Source organism: Capra hircus, chromosome 11, assembly GCF_001704415.2.
Source record: "Capra hircus breed San Clemente chromosome 11, ASM170441v1, whole genome shotgun sequence".
NCBI classification, from domain to species: domain Eukaryota; kingdom Metazoa; phylum Chordata; class Mammalia; order Artiodactyla; family Bovidae; genus Capra; species Capra hircus.
This window is the reverse complement of record NC_030818.1, coordinates 46,541,504-46,562,085: the sequence shown is the minus strand read 5'-3', so window position 1 is coordinate 46,562,085 and position 20,582 is coordinate 46,541,504. Positions and strand designations below refer to the sequence as shown.

The window sequence follows — 20,582 nt, the reverse complement described above, 5'->3', positions numbered from 1 at the left end:
TTTCTTACAGAAAAGTTGCACACATAGTATAAACATCTCTAGGCCATTACCATTATCTACCCTATTCTAGGCTCACTCACTCAAGTTATTGCATCTTGAAGCCAAACTCCCAGGCTGTCTCCCAAGCCATGAGTCGGTCACTGTTCTGCTCAAAACTCGCCCTTCTGAGCCGCCCACCAATTCCTTTATGATCTCCCATCCGAGTACTAACCAGGCCAAACCCTGCTTAGCTTCCGAGACCAGATGAGATCAGGTGTGTTCAGGATGGTATGACCATAGACACTAATTCCTTTATGATCTGGCCTGAGCCCACCCTGACCACTCTGTGTCTTACCCCATCCCCCCTCCAACCCTCCAGTGCAGCTCCTCCAACCCCGACAAAGCCCTCTTGTTTCCATCTGGCTCTGAGCCCTGCAAGGAAATGACCCAGCCCTCAGGCCTTAGTGACCTTTAACTCCTCCCTGGTGCCCAGCAAACAACAAATAAATGAATGTTATTAGCAGAAAGCCAGATAGAGCAGAGATGCTGAGAGACCGGGAAAAGGTCGCACCGGGGTGTCACCTGGCTCATGGCAGTGAGCTGAGCTCCCTAGAAAGGAAAGGAGGCCCTGAGGACAGACTTCAGCTAGCCTTTTGCAGTCTGAGCTGCTCACCAAGAACTCGTGTCCAGTCCCTTCCCGTGCAAAGGAATGGACCAGCCCACTCCCCTCCTGGGTGGGAAGGAAGAGGAGGGTGGAGACAAGGTCAGTCTAGGCCTGTGGGGTTTGATCTGTTCCATATGCAGGACTGAGACGGGGTGAAAACTAAACTCATTTAATTTTCACTGTTTTAGGTTCCCTGAGACAATTCTGTAGGGAATCCTAGGCTGTCCCGTATGACTCCAGAAACTTTCCTCTCCATCAGCAGCAAGAGGGTCTTCCCAGATGGCTCAGTGGGTAAAAAATTCGCCTGCAATGCAGGAGACACATCTCTAGGCCATTACCATTATCTACCCTATTCTAGGCTCACTCACTCAAGTTATTGCATCTTGAAGCCAAACTCCCAGGCTGTCCCCCAAGCCATGAGTTGGTCACTCAGGACCACCATCAGGAGATGCAGGTTCGATCCCTGGGTTGGGAAGATCCTCTGGAGAAGGAAATGGCAATCCACTCCAGTATTCTTGCCTGGAAAATCCCATAGACAGAGGAGCCTGGCGGGTCACAGTCCATGGGGTCACAGAGAGTCAGACATGATTGGGCAAATAAGCACAAGCATTTCACTGAAGGAAGATGTCAAAGTACCAACCCTTTGCCTTCCCAGATGGTGGGAGGCCTGGCCTGGTGGGAGGCCTGACCTGGGCCACTATGGCCCTAGGGAAATGGTGGAGCCTGGTTCTGGTGACTGCCAGGAGCACCCAACTCACTTCCTGTTCTAGAGACATAGCTGCAGCTGGACACCTAGTGCTTGAGGCTTGGGAGATGCAAGCCCGCCCCCTAGTGGTCACATGTCATAACCGCAGCCTAACAGCCCGTCAAGCCTCCAGGCCAAACCCGTTGAGGGCAGCGCTGGACAGGGGGCACCCCAGCAGCCTGAAGCACCTGGCTTTGGATACCTCCTGTGCCAAGGTGAAAGGGAGGTACAAGTTCTACAAGAGCAAAAAAGCATGGAAGCGTCACAGACATGCATGCATGCAAACAAACCTCTGCCTTTTATTCTGGTTTTGGAAATAAGGATACAGGTCAGTGAGGTCAAATAACCCACTCACGGCGGTTCAGCCTGTAAGCATCACTTGTGGACCAAGTCACGTCCACACGGCGCTAGTCTACCACCCCGATCAAATGAGACAATTGGCCTCTGCCCATCAGAGTGGCCCATGCTGCTGCTACTGCTGCTAAGTCGCTTCAGTTGTGTCCAACTCTGTGAGACCCCATAGACGGCAGCCAACCAGGCTCCCCCATCCCTGGGATTCTCCAGGCAAGAACACTGGAGTGGGTTGCCAGGCCCATGGAGCTTTAAAAATACCCACTGGTGCCTCTGACCCAGACCTACTGGATCCAGATTCCTGGGCGTAGGATGGGAATGTCTCCAGTGCCACTCTATACTGCCAGTTGGGCACCAGAAAACAGGATGGTCCTCTCTTGGAGGCTAGGGACATGCTTGATCCATGCCTCAATCTCACAGTACTGGCCCATAAAGGTACTTAATATTATTGGAGAAATGAAAGAATGAACCATGAGTGGGTGAATCAATGATTCTGAGGTCCCCTCCCACTGCAACAGCCGATGTGAGTCCTGCACACGATTAGCGTGCTGCACACACATTCACAGATGTGCACATGCACACACAAACACACACACACAGACACACACATGCACACACATGGCGAAGGGAACCCAGCCTGCCACCCTCAGGCAGGTGCTAGAAGGTGGCCTCAGCTGCCCAGAGCTGCCTGCTCCTCCCAACCCCCCTCACTGGTACACACCTCCTTCTTCACTGGCCTGTATTTATTTTGCACCCAAAAGTGCCAGCCCCACCTGGTGGAGTTGCAGGCCCCAGTGTTTGTTACAAGCATGAAGGAGAAGGCAGGGCGGCAGGAAGGCTGGAGAGGCCGTGCGTGCGTCAGCCAGCAGGTGGGTGGCTAGAGGCCCCTTTTGGCAGGCAGCCGGCTCTCACACTTGGCTGAACAGAGACAATGGTGGCTGCTTGGCGGCCCGGCCTCCTTCCCACAGGCAGAGCCTCGGGTCCTCGAGTGTCCGGAGAACAGCCCAGCTGGGACGCAGCCAAAGGGAGCACAAGGGGCCTTCCCAGGGAGGGTGGCAAGGGCCCCTGGGAGCAAGCTGGGGGAGGGAAGGGGTCCCTGAGTGAGTCCTGGAGCTTCCAGGGGAGGAGTGTGTGGGGACAGAGCCAGGCCTTCACCGCCCCTCACAACTCTCCAGAGCCCCCAGGGGACACGGCATGCGTCACCACCTCTTACCCTTAGCCTCCCCAAACCTGGAACACCTCCTTTCCTGCTCTGGGGAGGCAAAGGCCCTTGTTACAGGGCTCTCCACTGAACTCTGGGCGCCCCCTCCCCTTCCGGCCCTCACTGACCCCAGTGGGTTTCACTCTGATGATCAGCCGTTGGCCGTGGGAGGCTGGGCCTCTCTCATCTGCCCCTTATGTGTGCAGGATGTAGGGAAGACCAGACAAAGGCAGGGGGCCCCAGAGCCAGCCTCACTGAGCCCTTGAACTTGCCGAGTCTCTGCTCCTGCCCAGAAGGCTGCTCCCTGCAGTGGGCAGGGCCCAGCTGGGGTCTCCCAGGACTTCTTCCAGCAAGTCACCTGATTTCCAGAGCAAGACCGCTCCCAGTGCTACAGCTTCCTAGCCTGTCTGTGCCGAGGTCTCTGCTGCCCTGGTCTCTGTCCCCGAGGATGGGGGAGCTCGCAGAGCCTCTGACACTCAGACAGAGGGCTGAGCAACTCCCCAGGTCCAGGAAAGGTGTCCTCTGTGGCTTCTGGAGGGATGGAGGGTGGAATGGGACGAACTGTGGGAGCTGAGTCAAGTCTTTGACCTCTGTCCTCTCTTGAGAGGAGCCAGGGTGGGGGCAACAGTATCAGGAGAACTCCAGTGTGGTGAGTGAGGGAGGGAAGGGGGGACCACACTAGGGTATCCTTCCATGGGGAAGAGGCGGGGCCCCATCCTCAGCACAGACCCGCTGACATAAGGCTCTTCCTAGAGTTTCATCCCAAATCCACCACAGGCCCAGGCCACTGGGGGTAGTTGGTGAGGTGATCCCGGCTTCACAGTTGATTGCGGTTCCGTTTGGGGATGATCTTCCGGTAGGTTCTGCGCTCTGAGATGTTGCGCTTGACCTTGGCCGTGGTGGGGGCCTCATCCTGGTGCAGCGATGGGCTGGAGTGGGACTTCTTCAGGCTGGGCTTGGGCTCCTGCAGGTCTCCAGCTTCCCTCCCCAGCTGCTCCTCCCACAGGTCCAGGTCTTCTGACGGGCAGTGCAGACGGGCCACAAGCAGCTGCAGGTAGGTCTCATAGCGGGTTTTCTGGAACACATATGGGTCCCACTGCCTCAGCAACACCCCAGTTCCAGGTCAGGAGGGGGCTGGGATGGTGAGGGACAGACAGATCACACTGATGCTACAAGGACAGAGACTTCAGAAAAAGGGCTGGGCCAACAGCTAGCATTCACTTGAACAACGATCTCTGCAGATTCTGTCCTTCCCCAGGTGTCTTAGAGTTACACCCATCAGCCTGGCCCTGTTCGATACAGCCAACACTGCCTGGTTCTGTAACTAACATCTCTGGAGCACGTTATGTCTCTAAGACACTAAAAGATCCATAAGCTACTAGGCTAGAGATCTGTGCAGCACTGCACTCAAACAGCACACATCTGTACGCAGCCCTCATTGAGTCTGAACAGCATTTTAACAACTGGCATCTGGAGAGCATGGCGCTAACTACCCTCATCTGCTTAACACTGCTCGGCCCTGTAACTAGCATCCTTCAGACACAGTTCCCAGTTTACTCAGTGCTTTCCCACCCACTGGGTCCTCATCCACGCCCTGCGAGGCTGGGTGGGAGTCATCGCTGTGCTTTATAAAGAGGGAGGGTCAGTGTTAGTCGCTCAATCGTGTCTGACTCTGCGACCCCATGGACTGTAGCCCGCCAGGCTCCTCTGTCCATAAGATTCTCCAGGCAAGAATACTGGAGTGGGCTGTCATTTCTTTCTCCAGGCGATCTTTCTGCCCCAGGGACTTAACCCAGGTTCTCCTGCATTGCTGGCATGTTCTTTATCATCTGAGCTACCAGGTAAGCCCACCAGGGAGGGTCAAGGCCTTGCTAAAGGTCCCAGCGAAAGGTTGGTCAGCGGTGGGGAATGGCTGGAGTGCTGCAGGCAGGGCTGGATCCTATCAGCCGCCCCTGGGACCCTGGGGAAGAGGCAGGCTCATGGCCATGGATACAGCCAATGCTCCAAGAGGAAGAGCTAGAAAAGGAGGCAGAGGATAGTGCACGGCTGGTGGGCACAGACAGGAGGTGACAATGACGCTTGCTCCCCTGTCCCCTCTCTGCCCCTGGGTGGCCTCTGCCCTCCTCTCTTGTCACACTGCCCCTCACCCACCCTCCTGCTGAATTTGGGGGCAGGATTGGGGGTGAGGAAAATATTTCAGCATCAATCAGAGAGCTAATAAAGATCATTCCTTAGTTATGGCCATAAATGAGGCATGGATGTGATCAGGTCTCATGAAAGTATATCAGGTGTGAACAAGTTTAATCTCTCTGTGCCACAGTTTCCTCATCTGTAAAATGAGGATTAGTATCCTTACCCCAGAGCAGCTGGATGACTAAATAAGACAATCCATGCAACAGGCTTCAGAAATATGGACTATTATAATAGTACTAGGTAGGTATGAGGGGAAATAATTCTGCTAAAATAGTTTTTCCAAGACTTCCCTGGTGGTCCAGTGGTTAAGACTCAGCACTCCCAATGCGGGGGGCATGGGTTGGATCCCTGGTCAGGAACTAAGCTCCCATGTGCCAAAAGGTGTGGCCAAGAAAATTGTATATATACACACACACATATACACGTACATATAGTGTATATACATAATAATTGGGCTTCCCAGGTGGCTCAGATGGTAAAGAATCTTTCTGCAAAGCAAGGGACCTGGACTTGATCCCTGGGTTGGCAAGATCCCCTGGAGAGGGGAATGGCAACCCACTCCAGTATCCTTGCCTGGAAATCTCATGGACAAGGGAGCCTGGCTGGGGGGCAAGACTGAGCAACACACACACACATACACACACACACGCACACACACACACGCACACGAGTGTTACCAGACAAGCAGCTGCTGTGTTCCAAGGACAAGAGGTGAAGTGGCCTGAGAGCACACAGACACACACACTTGTGCAGGCGTGTGCACACATTCGTGTGTGTAGAGCGTTCACACAGGGCTGGAGTTCTCACGCAAGCCCCTCCCCCTGCCCTGAGCGGCTGGGAGCCAAGCCTGCAGGGACAGCCACGGCCATGGGAGGGCGGCAGAGGGTCCAGGCAGAGGGCGAGACGGCGACCTCACCTCGTACTCCAAGTACTCCTTCCGCACGCGGTAGTCTTCCAGCTCGCGGCTGCGGCCTCGCCGCTCGGGTAAGTTCCTCTGTAGATCCAGCAGGTCGTCAGAGGCAGCGTCCAGGCAGTTCTCGTGGGATCGATGCTGCTCCTCCTGGGAGCGGGAGGCGGTGCGGGGAGCTGTTTCAAGCCCTCCCTCTCTGTCCCCACCATCCCGAGACCTCCCCTCTCTGTTTCTGAGCCCAGGAGTACAGCTCCATCCTGACCCAGGGGCCCAGATGTTCAGTCCAGCCCCTGTCCCCCACTTCTCCTAGGCCAGGGGCACAGCCTCTCATCTCCCTTCTAGTCCTCCAGGGTGTATCCCACCACCACATCCCGCTCCTCCCTCAGGATCAGGTCTTACCAAGGAGCCCTGGGTTGGGCCCACAGGCAGGATGGGCCGGACGAATTTGCGCTGGGAGCCCACCGCGGCAGGGAAAGGCGGAGCTGAGTGCGTGGCGGCGGCTAGGTTGATGCGCGCGATCCAGGAAGTCATCTCCTGGGCAGTGCTGTGGGCAGAGAGAACGGCCTGTCCCTTGGACCACAGAGTGCTGGCCTATCCCCGCCCTCCAGCCTCTGGTGGTCAGCACAGGCACCTGGCTACAAAAGCCAGAAGTCCTGCCACTGGCTGAGGTGGTTGCCCCTAGCTGGTGGTTTTTCTCACCCAACAGAGGCAAATCTGGGAAAGCAATAGAGTTTATGTTTAGTTAGTCGTGTCCAACTCTGGGACCCCAAGGACTGTAGCCTGCCAGGCTCCTCTGTCCATGAGATTCTCCAGACAAGAATACTGGAGTGGGTTGCCATGCCCTTCTGCAGGAGCTCTTCCCGACCCAGGGATCGAACCCAAGTCTCCTGCATTGGCAGGTGGGTCCTTTTCCACTGAGCCACCAGAGAAGCCCTGCTGCTGCTGCTGCTGAGTCGTGTCAGTCGTGTCCGACTCTGTGCGACCCCATGAACAGCAGCCCACCAGGCTCCCCCGTTCCTGGGATTCTCCAGGCAAGAACACTGGAGTGGGTTGCCATTTCCTTCTCCAGTGCATGAAAGTGAAAAGTGAAAGTGAAGTCGCTCAGTCGTGTCCGACTCTTAGCGACCCCATGGATGCAGCCTACCAGGCTCCTCCGTCCATGGGATTTTCCAGGCAGAAGTACTGGAGTGGGGTGCCATTGCCTTCTCCGCAGGGAAGCCCAATAGAGTTTATATCAAACGCCAAAAAATGATCAAGTGTCCGTGGCTTCCTGGAATCCTCTGGAACTGGGAGGCTTAGTCCAACTTTCAAGGAAGAGGCGGTCCCAGGGATGAAATGGGCTTAGGGAGGGGTATGGAAGCTGGAAGTTCCCCACTCCCCACACTTCATGTGTATCGGACCCACCAGTGACACATCTCAGGTCAAGCCTGCACCTCCCTCTCAGGGGGGGATGAGAGGTTCACAGGAGGAAAGCTGGGGCCTTGCTATCACCCATCCCCGCCCCCGACTTACGGTGCCTGGAAGAGGTAGAGGCGCCAGTCGGCCGTGCGCAGCTGGAAGACATGTGGCTTCTTGGTGTAGTGGGTGGCGGGGGTGGCCAGTGAGTGGTGCACCCCCACCGGCTCATCCACCATCTGCCCCACCAAACTCTCCCCATCAAGGCCAGGGTCCTCTCCCTGCCACAGGGCAACAGAGGCTCAGAAAAGAGGTTTCCATCAGCTGCCCACCCTCCTACACTGCCCATCAGGGGTGGGGACACCCGCCTTACCTTCAGGAAGTAGAGGACCATCCCTCGAAGTAAGGTGTGGAGCATCTTCCAGCCGCGCTTACCCCATGGCGCTACCCGGGAAGCAGAACGCGAAGGTGGGTGATAATCCCCCCCACCACATCCAGACCCTCAGAGGCACACCATCTCACCACCTCCAGTCCCTCCCCAGGTGCACAGAAGTACACCAACACAACAAAACACAACCAATCACAAGCAGGCAGTACTGTGTCTCACACACACGGGCAATCATGCTTAGATACCGAAACAGAGCTACTTACGAACAATAACACAAGTAGGTGCTCATCCAGTCCGGCTCCCCTCAAACACGCCCACCCACAAGCACAGCTCTTCTGGGACCTCTTTCTAGTCCCATCCAGAGAGACACAGGGGCTCAGAAGCTAGGGCTGAAGGCCTACTTCCCCATGGTCACCTCTTGGCCTTGCTCATGTGGCTTCTCACGACCAAATGCCAGTCCCCTAGCTGGTCACAACAGCCCCATCCATCTGGGACCCCATTCCTGCTCTGATCATGTGGCTCCCTGCTCCAGAGCCCTCAACGGTCTGCAGGATAAAGCCCAGTGCACCTCGCGCTGTCTTTTCTCTCACACCCCACCCTGTGCTCTTTTCCTGGTGGGGATCTTTCTGCAAATAACGAGACCCTCTTTTCCTCCAAGGTTCAGCTCAGAGACCATCATGTCCCAGAAACCTTAACTATTCTGTCTCCTGCATTCTACCCCCAAACAAAAACAGAAGCGTCACCCTCCTCCACACCCCATACCCGATCGAGACCTCCCTGCACCATGCAGCTAGCTCTTCTGTTTATCCCAGACACTGCCTTGTTTGTCTAATTCCTACCTTAGCACAGAGGCCCAGGGGGCGGGGGATCCCTAGCTTTGTCTCGTCTCTGCATCACCTCCCCCACCCCAGCCCCGAGCTTACAGTCACTACTGAGGAAGGACCATGGGCTGCCCATCCTCCACCCATGCCGTCTCTCTGCACACCCACACACACATCGGCTCAGGACATCGTGTTCCTGGGCAGGGCGCTCTGCACACACTGGTAGACAGATGCACGACAGCAGGCAGACACTCACTCTTCTTGCCATCCGCATCCTGGTGCATCTTCCGGGCCAGGAAGCCCTGCTTGTAGGTGGGCACCGTGGGGTCCTGGGCCAGCTGGAGGAAAGGGTTGCTCATCTTGCCAGCCGGGGGAGACGGCCGGGCCTTCTCGGGCCTGGCTGTGTCTTCTTCATCCCTGGGCATCAAAGAATCAGGCTGGGGTTGCTTGAATGGGCAGAGGCCACCAGCAGGCACCCCTGCCTCAGGACCCCACCCTTTCTCTTGCTGGGCAGCCACACCTCAGGACCCCTAAAAGAAGCCCTCCTTCAAGGTCAGCCCATTAGTTCCTGTCATCCCCATGCTCTCATGGCCTCTGGCTCCTCCAGGTGTTACATGCCCCCCTGCATCCTCTCTGAGACCAGCCTGATGCCCTGCCTCTGACTCCACCCATGCAGAGGGGAGCACTGTCCGGGACCCTGAACTCTCCCATTGGGCTGGGCGGGAGGAGGGCGAGCAGGGGAGAGGGTGGGAAGGGAAGATGGGTCTCACTTACACGGCCCACTCAAGTTTCTCACTTCGGATAGACCAGTAGAGAGCCTGGAACAGAAACACACAGCTGGGCCGGAGAGCCTCAGGCCAGGGGGCCCATACTCTGGCAGAGGTAGGACGGGCATGCTGCCACCTCCATCCCAGTGTTGCTGCCCTTCTGCCCTGGGCAGCAAGCAACCCATGGATCCATGCATGCAGGCAACAATTTATCAGGCATTAGCCATGTGCCGGGCACTGTGCTGGGGGCTGGAGACACAAGGGTGAACAAACCAATCCCTGTTCTTCCTTGAGCTTTTCTTTGTTTGTGCTCAGTGTGACCAACTCTTTGTGACTCCGAGGACTCCAGCCTGCTGTGTGTGTGTGCTTAGTCACTCAGTCGGGTCCGACTCTTTGCGACCTGATGGAATGTAGCCCGCCAGGCCCCTTTGTCCATGGGGATTCTCCAAGCAATACTGGAGTGCGTTACTATGCCCTTCTCCAGGGGACCTTCCAAACCCAGGGATCAAACCCAGGTCTCCCGCATTGCAGGCAGATTCTTTACTGTCTGAGTCATCAGACAAGCCCATAGCCTGCCAAGCTCCTCTGTCCGTAAGATTTGCCAGGCAACAATACTAGAGCAGGTAGCCATTTCCTCTCCAGGAGAGCTTCCCAACCTAACGATTAAACCCAGGTCTCCTGCATTGCAGGTGGATTCTTTACCATCTGAGCCAGTAGGGAAGCCCTTTCCTTGAATTTAGTAAGGCCTGAACTAGTTCCCTGAAGGGGAAATGAATCACCCACATACCATCCTGCCCAGAGGGATCTGAGGCAGTAGGAATGGCTCACTGCAGAGCAGTCAGCATTTGGTGAGTGAATGAATAAATGAGATGCCATGACTTTGAAATGATATGTCTGAGAGTATGCATGTTCACGGGGCTGGTTGGCTGGCTTCTGGAGCTCTGGCCACACCTAGCAGTGGTGCCATGCAGATACTAAGTGTTCAGTTAATGTTTGCTGAATAGACAGGAGAATAAATACCGTGACTGCTTATAAAAGCAGCCTGCGTGCCAGGCCCTGGACGAAGCACTTGACCACCTTAATTTCATCATGGTAACAACCCTGCAAAATGGTCACTCACCCTGGGAGAACTTGCTTCGGCCAAAGTGTAAGCTGCCCAAGGCTAGAATTCAAACCCTGCAACCTCTGGCTCCTGAATCGTAGCTCCAGACTTTCACCACGTGAAGCTTTACACCAAGGACCAAAAAACCAGCGCTTCTCAGACTTTACAGGCCTAAGAGTCACCAAGAGGCATAATGGAACAATGTAGGGGCCTAGCCCGATTTGATTCAGTGGATCCAGGCCAGGGGGATGTGAATTCACACAAGCTGATACATTTCAACAGGACACTGATGCTGCAGACTGGGCAGTATCACTTTTAGTTCCCTTCAGTAAAGAAGGCCTGTTCTGGGATTTCTCTGGCAGTCCAGTGGTTAAGACTCCATGCTCCCATTGCAGGGGGGACAGGTTCGATTCCTGGTCAGGGAACTAGATCTCACATGCCACAACTAGAAGATGTTGCTTATTGGTGACAAAGATCCAGGACAGTCAAATAAATAAACACGGAATTATGGTTTTAAAAAGGCATGTTGTCTCAAGGATGTCTTGGCAGAGCCAGGCCCGCGCTCATGTTCCCCTTGGGACAGTGAGCTGAGGCTCCAGGCCCCACGTGGACCCCGCGCCGTACCTTGAGCAGTTCTTTGGGGAAGTTTCCGCCATCCCGCAGGCCGTTCAGGTTGGTTATGAATTCCTGGCAGCTCATGCTCTTCCCAATGTTCTGTGGCCAGAAATGTGGAGAGGGGGCCAGCTGGCACACATGTCCCACTCCAGCAGCAAGACCCCTGGCTGGCCACCCTGAACCTCCCCTCCCCCAGGGCCCTCCGTGACCCCATCCCAGGCCTTGGTCATGGTTCCCCTCTCCCAAGACCCCTATAGGCTCTCACCTGTCCGTGCAGGTCCGTGTTAAGGAGCATGATGGCGCAGGTCAAGGTGTGCACGCAGTCTGCCCCCGCGGAGAGAAAAGGCCATTGGAGCTGGGACTCCTGCATTGCCTCTGTCTACCCTGGGTGGGGGGACCTCCCCAATGCTTCTGGGCCGCCACGGCCCCCCAGCACACTCCCACCAGTCACCACCCAGTGAACCGGCCCCTCCCTACCTACTGAGGAGAAAAGCCCGGGGTTGCAGTGATGGAAGCGCTTGGAGAACTGGTAGAGGATCCGCTCTCGTTCCTGGGTCTCCCCACTGAGCACCAGGGCCTGGAGGAAACCCCTGGAAGGAGGGCCCGTGTCCAGGCAGGGCCCAGCAGCCTGAGCTCGGGGCCAGCCAGAATCCAGCTTCTGCTGGTAGTGCTTTCCCCCTGCCCCTCGCCCCGCCGGCCATCCCTCCTCCCCAGAGAAGGCCCCCAGGTGTTACCGGAGCGCGCGGTCCAGGCTCTGGCCTCCGAACTGGAAGAAGGACAGGTACGCCTCAGCCACGGCCCTGCTGAAGTCATTGCTGCAGAAGGAAAGTGCGGATGAAGCCTGGGTGGGGACCTGCGGGCCTCCTGGGGCCTGATGGGGGCTGGGGGTGCGATCAAAGGAAAGGTACAGCCAGGGTGGACCCTGGGGCCCCAGAGGGCACTGGCAGCCCCTGGGACCCCATTGGTGCTGAGCAGAAGGGACATTGGGTTGGGGTAGGGGAGGCAGGTGGCCAGGTCTGGCAGCTCTAGGCAGGGACTGAGGGTGGTCCAATGTGACTAAGAGAAAGAGACAGGCACAGCAAGGGTCTGGGGGTGAAGGGGAGAAGGGTGCAGCGGACAGGGCAGGAGTGAAGGCATGAGAGGTCAGCGGTGGGGGGACACGGGCAGCGGTCCTCCCCATCCTGACTAGACATCCAGCCTTGCTTGAGTTCGAAGCCCCTTACTTCTTCCTCAGGTAGGCGGCCACTTCAGACTTCCGGAAGCCTTCCAGGTGATAGAGGCGAGAGGCCAAGTTCCAGGCCACCTTGTCAGTCCTGACGCCATTCGCCAGCCTGTCTCCAGCCGGGGGCCTCTGGCCTTCCTCTGGGGGTTGCACTTGGGGCATAGGGCTCCCAGGAAGCCTGTGAAAGTCCATGAGTGTCCTCAGGCTCCCATTTGGGATGGAGACAAAGGGCTTCTGGGTCAGGTGTCCTTGAGGTCAGCTGGGGCAGTGGGGAGCAATAGTGCTCAGAGTCCATGCTCAGGGCAGGAGCTGGGGCTACCTTCTACCCCCAGGGAAGAGTCTGTGTCACAGCCCGCCTGACCTGACCTGGACACCAGGAGGGCCCAGTGTGGGCAGTATCCACAGCGCTAGCAGGGGCTGGAGCCGAGCTTGGTGCCAGCGGATTCTCAGGTAAAGCACAGGGATGCACTGAGCCTAATTCCCCTTGGGCGGCAGGTGCAGCCCTCTGAAGACCCTGTGGTACTGAATCCACCCAAGGAGGGGTGGGCTTACCTCCCCAAACCCCAGCAGCCACCTGTGTGCCTCACCTCTCCTGCCCTCCCCGTCAGGCCTCCTTGCCCCCCTTCCCTGCCACCAGCTCCAGCCTCCCTCCTAGATCTGCAGCCAAGGATGGTGCAAAGATGAGGCGAGAACCGAAAGCTAGACTGGCTTTAGGGATGGTGATAGCTGGGGTTGCCACAGAGGTGGTTTCAAACCCTTGCCCTCCTATATCAGCTGCTCTGTCATATAGAAGGGTCTCACTTCAGGGGCTTGGATGGGGACCTACAAAGGTGCACAGGCCCAGGAGACCCCTGGGCAGACTCAGGGAACACTCAGAACCTCAGAAGTCACCAAGACCAATCTCCATCTAACTCCTGCATTGTCCCTGCAACACTGCAACCAAATACTGGGCTATCCGTGTTATTATCATCCAGGTTGCTTCCCAGGTGGCTCAGTGGTAAAAAATCTGCCTGGGTCGGGAAGATCCCCTGGAGGAGGAAATGGCAACCCACTCCAGTATTCTTGCCTAGAAAATCTCATGGACAAGGGGAACCTGGGCGGGCTGCAGTCTATGGGGTTGCAAAGATTCAGACATGACTAAGCGACTGAACACACGCGCGCACGCGTCATCCAGGTTACCATAGTTAGAGAGTTGCACAGAGAAGCAAAACTTATCATAACACGAAAGTGTTCACCAATGGACTATCCACTTATAAAATTTGGCTGGACTTAGCAGTCCTCTCCACGTAACAAAAACGTATGTCTCTGCCCCCATCTGGGTCAGTGACTTTGCTGATAACTTCTCCCTACTTCCTGAGGCTCATCTGCATCCAACAAGGCAAACATAATGGAAATCAACTGAAAAGTGACATTACAAATCTTGCCGAAAAAACATAGGATGTTGTGAAGTCCATGAAAGTAATACTGGAAGATTCCAGGGGTCACTTGGGACGCCAGAGACAAGTTCAGGAACAGGAAGGGTTATTCCAATGAACAACTGAGGAGGAGGAAGTAAAAATAATGACATGCTTGTCACATGTAAAGAGAACTACTTGGGGGACTTCCTGAGAGGTCCATCGGTTAAGACTCCACACTTCCAGTGCAGAGGGCACAGGTTCAATCCCTGCTCAAGGAACTATATCACACACGCCTTGTGGTACAGCCAAAAAAATGTAAACAGAACTACTTGGATAATCAGCTGAAGAAGCCCTCAAATACTTTTACCAACATGACCTAGTCAATTAGTGTTGTTACTAAAATAACATCTAGATAGGGAGGCACTCTGAGGGGAAAAAAAAAAACCCACAAAGCAAATATAATCTGTTATGGAACTGTATACTTTAAATGGATGGATTGTATGATATGTGAATTATATCTCAATAAAGCTGTTATTAATCTTCCCGACCCAGGGATTGAACCTGGGTCTCCTGCACTGCAGGCAGATTCTTGACCATCTGAGCCACCAGGGAAGCCCAAAATAAAGTAATAAATAGACCCTTATGACCTCACTGTGAAAGTTAAAGATGAATGAATGCCATCTCACTGGGCCAGCAAATGAGGCTAGGAAAATGAACTTCCTATATTGCATTAAATATAAGATTAAATAAATTTATTTCTGTAATATTTAGTGTGGTTTACCAAGAAAAACATCAGTAAAACCTTTTTCATTATCTACTATGAAAGTATGGCTTGCATTTTAGGTAGATTTACTTTTATTTGGGGTTGAATACATCTCCAGAGACCGTGTAGATTTCTAGCGGTGGAAGAAAGATGCTTCTTTGGTTTCTGATATTGCCTGAGGTTCATCATCACTCAATGACATTTAGATCGGAGTAGAGTTAACCTTCCAGTCAGTGTAACACCTTCCAGTTAGTGTAACACTTAAACCATTACTGGTGTTCCCTGATCTTTCACCTGACCTCAATTTGGCCAACAAAATCCCTTTCCCATGGAGAGATCCTAGAGGCTGACAGGCTTCACGCAATATCCTTGGAGCAGGAGGACAGTTAGGTGGATTTCCAGGTGGCCTATTCCTACCTCAGCTCACAGTTCTGGGGTCATTCAATCCTGCTATGGACCCCAAGATCCACCATTCCTTTGGTACCAATCAAACCTCCCCCTGCTACTCTGTGAGGGAGAGAGATCTGAGTCAGCACTCTGGGCCTCCCAGTCACATCTGCAAATTCACAGTAGCATGTAATCCCCATACCACTAGCTCTGACCTTCCCTCCTCCCAGACCTGCCTAGCATGACCCCCATTTTTTGCACACATGGTCCTGGTCAGGTTCACTGCACAAGCCCCTGGTCATCTCCTGCTGTCTGTAGTGGACATTTCTCCCTGGCTGTCCCTTGGCACATGCAAGTCCTGCCCTATGAGTACGACCGTCCGCTCTCTGGTTTCCTGCGCTTCCAAACCCTCCACTCTATAATCCCGGCTTACATACGTCTATGCTAGGTCCCAGTGTGCGTTTCTCATGTCACCTCACACAGGTCAGAAAGGCCATCATCAAAAAGTCTACACAGGTCAGAAAGGCCATCATCAAAAAGTCTACACAGGTCAGAAAGGCCATCATCAAAAAGTCTACACAGGTCAGAAAGGCCATCATCAAAAAGTCTACAAACAATACATGCTGGAGAGGATATGGAGAAAAAGGAACCCTCCAACACTGTTGCTGGGAATGTAAATTGGTGCAGCCACTATGGAGAACAGTATGGAGTTTTCTTAAAAACCTAAATATAGAGCTACCATATGATCCATCAATCCCAGTCCTAGGCATAGATTTAGAGAAAGCCATAATTCAAAAGGATATATGCACCGCAATGTTCACCGCAGCACTATTTACAATAGCCAAGACATGGAAGCAAGCTAAATGTCCACTGATGAGTGGATAAAGAAGATGTGGTATACACATGTATACACATACACACAATGGAATATTTCTCAGCCATACAAAAGAATAAAATAAGCCATTTGCAGCAACGTGGATGGACCTAGAGATTATCATACTGAGTGAAGTCAGACAACTATTGTATGCTACAACTTATATGTGAAGTCTAAAAAAAAAAAAGATACAAATGAATTTACTCATAAAACAGAAATGGGAAAAAACTTATGGTTACCAAATGGGAAAGAGGGGTAAGAATAAATGAGGAGTTTGGAATTAACATATACACACTATTATATATAAAACAGATAACCAATAAGGACCTACTGTAATAGCACAGGAAACTATTCTTAGTATTTTGTAATAACCTATAAGGGAAAAGAATCAGAGTGGGTATTCTTAAATGCCTATATAACTAGGAGGCAGAGGGCGGTTAGAATGACACTTACGATTTTGCAGAAGTCAGGCAAGCGTCAGGCTGGCTGGCTCCGGCCTCCGCAGTCCTGGCGGGGCTTAACTTTACTTCCTTCCCTTGGGTTGGGGCCTCTCCTGCCTCCTCTTTTTCCAGGGAATCTGGCTCTGCCCCATCTGTCTCCAGGAATGAAGGGCTTGGAGCATCTAGTGTCCACTTGGGAAGAACACTGCCTGGGAGGTGGCCCTGCAGTCGCAGGCTGCCTTCCCGGGAGGAGACAGGGCTGGGCAGGGAGTCGGGGCCTCTGACCCCAGATTCAGGGCTGCTCGGCTCCGGCGAAGAGGCTGGGCTCCCCAAGGGGTGGCCAGGGGCCACGGTGCAGGGACCAGACTCCTGGACACACTCTGTATCCCTGTCACCTGAGAAAGAGCATGGAATGAAGCTGGTGTGGGGTGAGGGGCAGGCTGCGGGCCAAGGGGCCTGGCAGAGCCAGGGAACAGCCTGGGCTGTCGTCGCTAGCAGGTCCCCCCTCCCCTACCCCCCCGGGCTCCTCCCTGAAACTGCACATTCTGTCCCTGGTCATGGGGCAGTGACCTCCCACACATGGGGCAGCAGGCAGAGAACTCCAGCCCCAAGGCATCCAGGGGTTCAAGGTTGCTAAACCATGAAGATCCAGGAATCCAAAAGGCTGGCTGTTTTGTTGTTGTTCAGTCGTTAAGTCATGTCTGACTCTTTGCGTCCCCATGGACTGCAGCACGCCAGGCTTCCCTGTCCTTCACTGTCTCCCGGAGCTTGCTCAGACTCATGTCCATTGAGCTGGTGATGCCATTCAACCAACTCATCCTCTGTCATCCCCTTCTCCTCCTACCTTCAATTTTTCCCAGCTTTAGGATCTTTTGCACATTTCATCATTTACTCTATGAGATGGTATTTTACTTATTTATTAAAAAATTTTTTATTCTTCATTTACTCTATGAGCATTTTATTTTTTTTTAAATTTTAGTCTTCATTTACTCCAAGAGATGAGTGTTTCATTATTTACTTTTTTAAATTTACTTTTAATTGGAATATATGGGGGTGGCAGGGGATGAGATGGTTAGATAAGCATCACCGACTCAGAGCACATGAATGTGAGCAAACCCCAGGAGACAGTGAAGGACAGGGAAGCCTGGTGTGTTGCAGTTCGTGGGATGGCAGAGTCAGACACAACTTAGCGACTGAACAACTGCTTTACAATGTTGGGTTGGTTTCTGCCGTACAAGAACACGAATCAGTAGGTATACATATGTCCCCTCCCTCTTGAAACTCCCTCCCACTCCCCACCCCATGCTGTCCCTCTCGTCACGGAGCACTGGGTTGAGCTCCCTGTGTTACTCAGCAACTTCCCTTTAGCAGAGACGGTTATTTTAAAACCCATTGTATTGATGAGGTTACAGAGGCAGACACAGAGTTTAACCCCAAGTCTGTCTGGTTCTAATACAATTCAAGGGGACTCCTTAATGACATCCCTGGGATCCAAGAACAGCCTTTGTCCCCACTCCCAATCAAGCCCTCAACCACTTGATTTCCCAGACTCCACACTGGATCTCACCTCTGTCCTGGGAGCTAAGAGGCCCTGGTGGCCAGGAAGGAATGACCTTGGTTGGCCAGCCCTGGGTGCTGGGCCCGACCTGTTGAGAAAGATAGAGGTACATCCATGAGGCCTGGAGACACTGAGAGGTGTAGGGGGCAGTGTAGGAAGGGGAAGATGGGGAGGGAAGCAGGACTATAAGTATACAGGGCCCTCCCTCCCAGCTGTCCTCCCCCATCCCAGACCACACTCCCTGATCTGGGCCTGAGATCAGTTATGGGCACCCTGGATGGGACCCACATCCTAGGTGGGCTGGTGCTGGGCCCCGGAAATCACGGGGCTCATGTTCCCTCTTTAGAGATGGAAAAGGTGAGGCCCAGAGAGGGGAAGTGACTTGCCCAAGGCTGCACTGGATGTGTGGCGGGGCTGCTGTTATATTCCACATGTTCCGTCTCCCAGCTCAGAGTTTTGTCCACACAGGATGCTGCGGGCAAGGCAGGGTCAAGGCTGTCTCTCCGAGAACTCTTAAGGAAGAAAAGGAGGAGAGATTTGCCCCAGGGAAACTGCTTCCAGAGCTTCTCCCACATCCCTCTGGCCTCAGGGCCTCATCCGTGCTGATTTCTAGTCATCTCTGCTCTGTCTGCTCAGAATGGGCCCTGCTTCCCATGGCCCTGCTCAATGAGAGGCTGTGCTGGAGGGAAGGTCAACAGCCCCCAGACACTGGGCTGGGCTCTGTCATCCCAGATAAGAGCAAGCTGCCAGCTCCCAGGACAGGGCTCCCAGCCATCCCTCTGAGGACCTCAGGGGGCCTGGAGCAACCAGGTTCTAGAACACATGTCACGAAACAGAGCCACAACCGCCCCCAACTCCACCCCAGCCTGTGGGTGGAGGGGCCTTGGCAGTGTTCACAATTCCTCAGATCTTGGGGTCAGAGCTCTTCCCCATTGTTCTCTGGGATCACAGAGATTAGAACGTTACAGCCTGGCTCTGCCATCTTGAGTCTCCTTATCTCTTAAGCAGAGGCCTCCCTGGGGGAAAAAAGTGCTCACATAACTTGTCCCCGTAACTTGTGCTAGTTGATATCAAGGACCTCTGCCATTGTCCTGAGGGCCTGAGCTTGTGAAACTGAATTTGATGAAAGATGCTAAAAGTAACAAAATGCTGCAATCTTTCCCAAACAGAGAGGACTCTTAGAGGAGACATCTCCCCAGCCGGAGAAGAGGTCACCCCTGCAGGTTGACCCCTGCCCTGTTACAGTTGGGACCTTCTTCGAGGTGGGAGGCCAGAGTCTAAAGACCAGCCTGGAACACGCTGCAACGGGAGGAGCTAGTTGTTCTCTAAATGTGTCCAGACGCAGCGCCTTAGAGCTGGTGAGATGGAGACATTTGTGCCTTAACAAATGTCATCTGCTTAACAACTGAGCATTGTCATCGTGCTCAGCTGACATCACAGCTCCTGTAAAATTCCCTCTACTTCTGAAGGCCACCCTGGGCCTGCCTTTCTGCTCTGTTGCTCACCAAAAGGAAGAGAGTTCTGGGCCCAGTGATGGCAGAGGAAGGTCCTTCCTTCTGTCCATGTCCCCAAGCACAGCCCAAGGGTTGGTTCTCGGGGCTCAGTTTACCTCAGTCTCCTCCTGGCTAGAAGGTGCTGCGGGAGCCCCCTCGGGGGTGTCCACCACGACCCAGGAGAAAGAGTGTGGCCTGTAGGTGGGCACAGGGAATGGAGGGGTGGTGTGCCCGCTGGACTCTGCTGTGCTCTCCCCCAGATCCGGCTCATCGCCCAGCTCCCAGGGCACTCTGCCTCCTAGGGGTGGAGGCTCCAGGGTCTGTGGGCTCTGGGGCCCAGTCCTCACATCTACATAGGAGTCCGAGAAGCCCCAGGAAAAGTGCGTTTCAGATGCACTGGTGTCCGAGCAAGGGCTCTCCAGGAAGAGCGGGTTGTCAAAGAAGATGCTCTCCTCCTCGGCACTCCACTCAGGAGACAAGTCCAGCGTGCCCTCCCTCGGCCATGCTGGGTTCTGGGTCTCCCCTTCTGGCCCGCTGCTATCTTCCCCTGAGGCCTCATCTGCATCCAGGGGTGGGCTGGGGAGGAGGCCCGAGTTCCGGGGGCCAACTGGGCTGGAGGGAAAAGTGGGGAGGTCAGCAGGGGACGCGGGAATGCAGCATCTCAACTCAGCTCTGAGCCCTTCTGTCTTCTCCAACTCCTCCTCCAGGTCTAGCACGCACATCTGGGCCTGCAGGATCCCCGCCCAGAACACCACCTGTGTGGACGTGCTCTGGCTCTGCCCTGGGCTCCCTGGAGGCTGGTTGTCCCTGGGAGACCCGGGGGAGGTGGATTTTTGTCCTGCCCGTTCCTGGGAAGAGCCGCTCCCCACATGCATGGGCTCTGGGCTGGAGCCCTGGGGACAAACATCGGGCCTCACGGCATCAGGAGGGACAGAGACCCAGGTCTGTTCCCTGTGAGGTTCGAGAGGCTCAGGGTGGCCACAGGTCTCCCCTAGGTGGGCTTCCAAGTGGGGCTGCAGGTTGTCTCCCAAACAGATGTCAAGGATTTCCACGGGTCTGGGGTGGCCACAGAGTCCGTCGTCACCCATCATCCAATGAGCATATGCTGCGTTAGAGCCTTCAGGAGCATCCACCTTCACAAGCCCATAGTGTGGATTAGAGGAAGCGCTGGCCAGGGGGGCAACCAGGACCCCACATGTACCCTGGAAGTACCCAAAGCAAACTCAGGTTAGCACTCGGCTGTCAGCCCCTGGAAGCACACAAATGGCAAGTTACATATGGTTTTGAGTGCCTGCCACATTCACAGCCCAGGCCAAG

General features: G+C 54.5%; 1 protein-coding gene across 5 annotated transcripts in view; it reads right to left on the bottom strand.

The window, feature by feature from the left end:
- Positions 2,468-20,582, bottom strand: part of PSD4 (pleckstrin and Sec7 domain containing 4) — a 44,322-nt gene continuing 26,207 nt past the window's right edge. For all 5 annotated transcript variants that reach the window (XM_018055342.1, XM_018055339.1, XM_018055343.1 and 2 more), the window contains 16 exons: positions 19,382-20,467; positions 18,159-18,284; positions 17,782-17,860; positions 16,228-16,609; positions 12,355-12,531; positions 11,866-11,946; positions 11,609-11,721; positions 11,397-11,455; positions 11,141-11,230; positions 9,422-9,465; positions 8,904-9,064; positions 7,812-7,882; positions 7,556-7,719; positions 6,443-6,587; positions 6,050-6,193; positions 2,468-4,015 (listed from right to left, as the gene is read on the bottom strand). In XM_018055342.1, the coding sequence (XP_017910831.1) occupies positions 3,758-4,015; positions 6,050-6,193; positions 6,443-6,587; positions 7,556-7,719; positions 7,812-7,882; positions 8,904-9,064; positions 9,422-9,465; positions 11,141-11,230; positions 11,397-11,455; positions 11,609-11,721; positions 11,866-11,946; positions 12,355-12,531; positions 16,228-16,609; positions 17,782-17,860; positions 18,159-18,284; positions 19,382-20,356 (3,069 nt within the window). In that variant the 5' untranslated portion in view covers positions 20,357-20,467 and the 3' untranslated portion in view covers positions 2,468-3,757. The remainder of the gene's footprint in view (positions 4,016-6,049; positions 6,194-6,442; positions 6,588-7,555; positions 7,720-7,811; positions 7,883-8,903; positions 9,065-9,421; positions 9,466-11,140; positions 11,231-11,396; positions 11,456-11,608; positions 11,722-11,865; positions 11,947-12,354; positions 12,532-16,227; positions 16,610-17,781; positions 17,861-18,158; positions 18,285-19,381; positions 20,468-20,582) is intronic.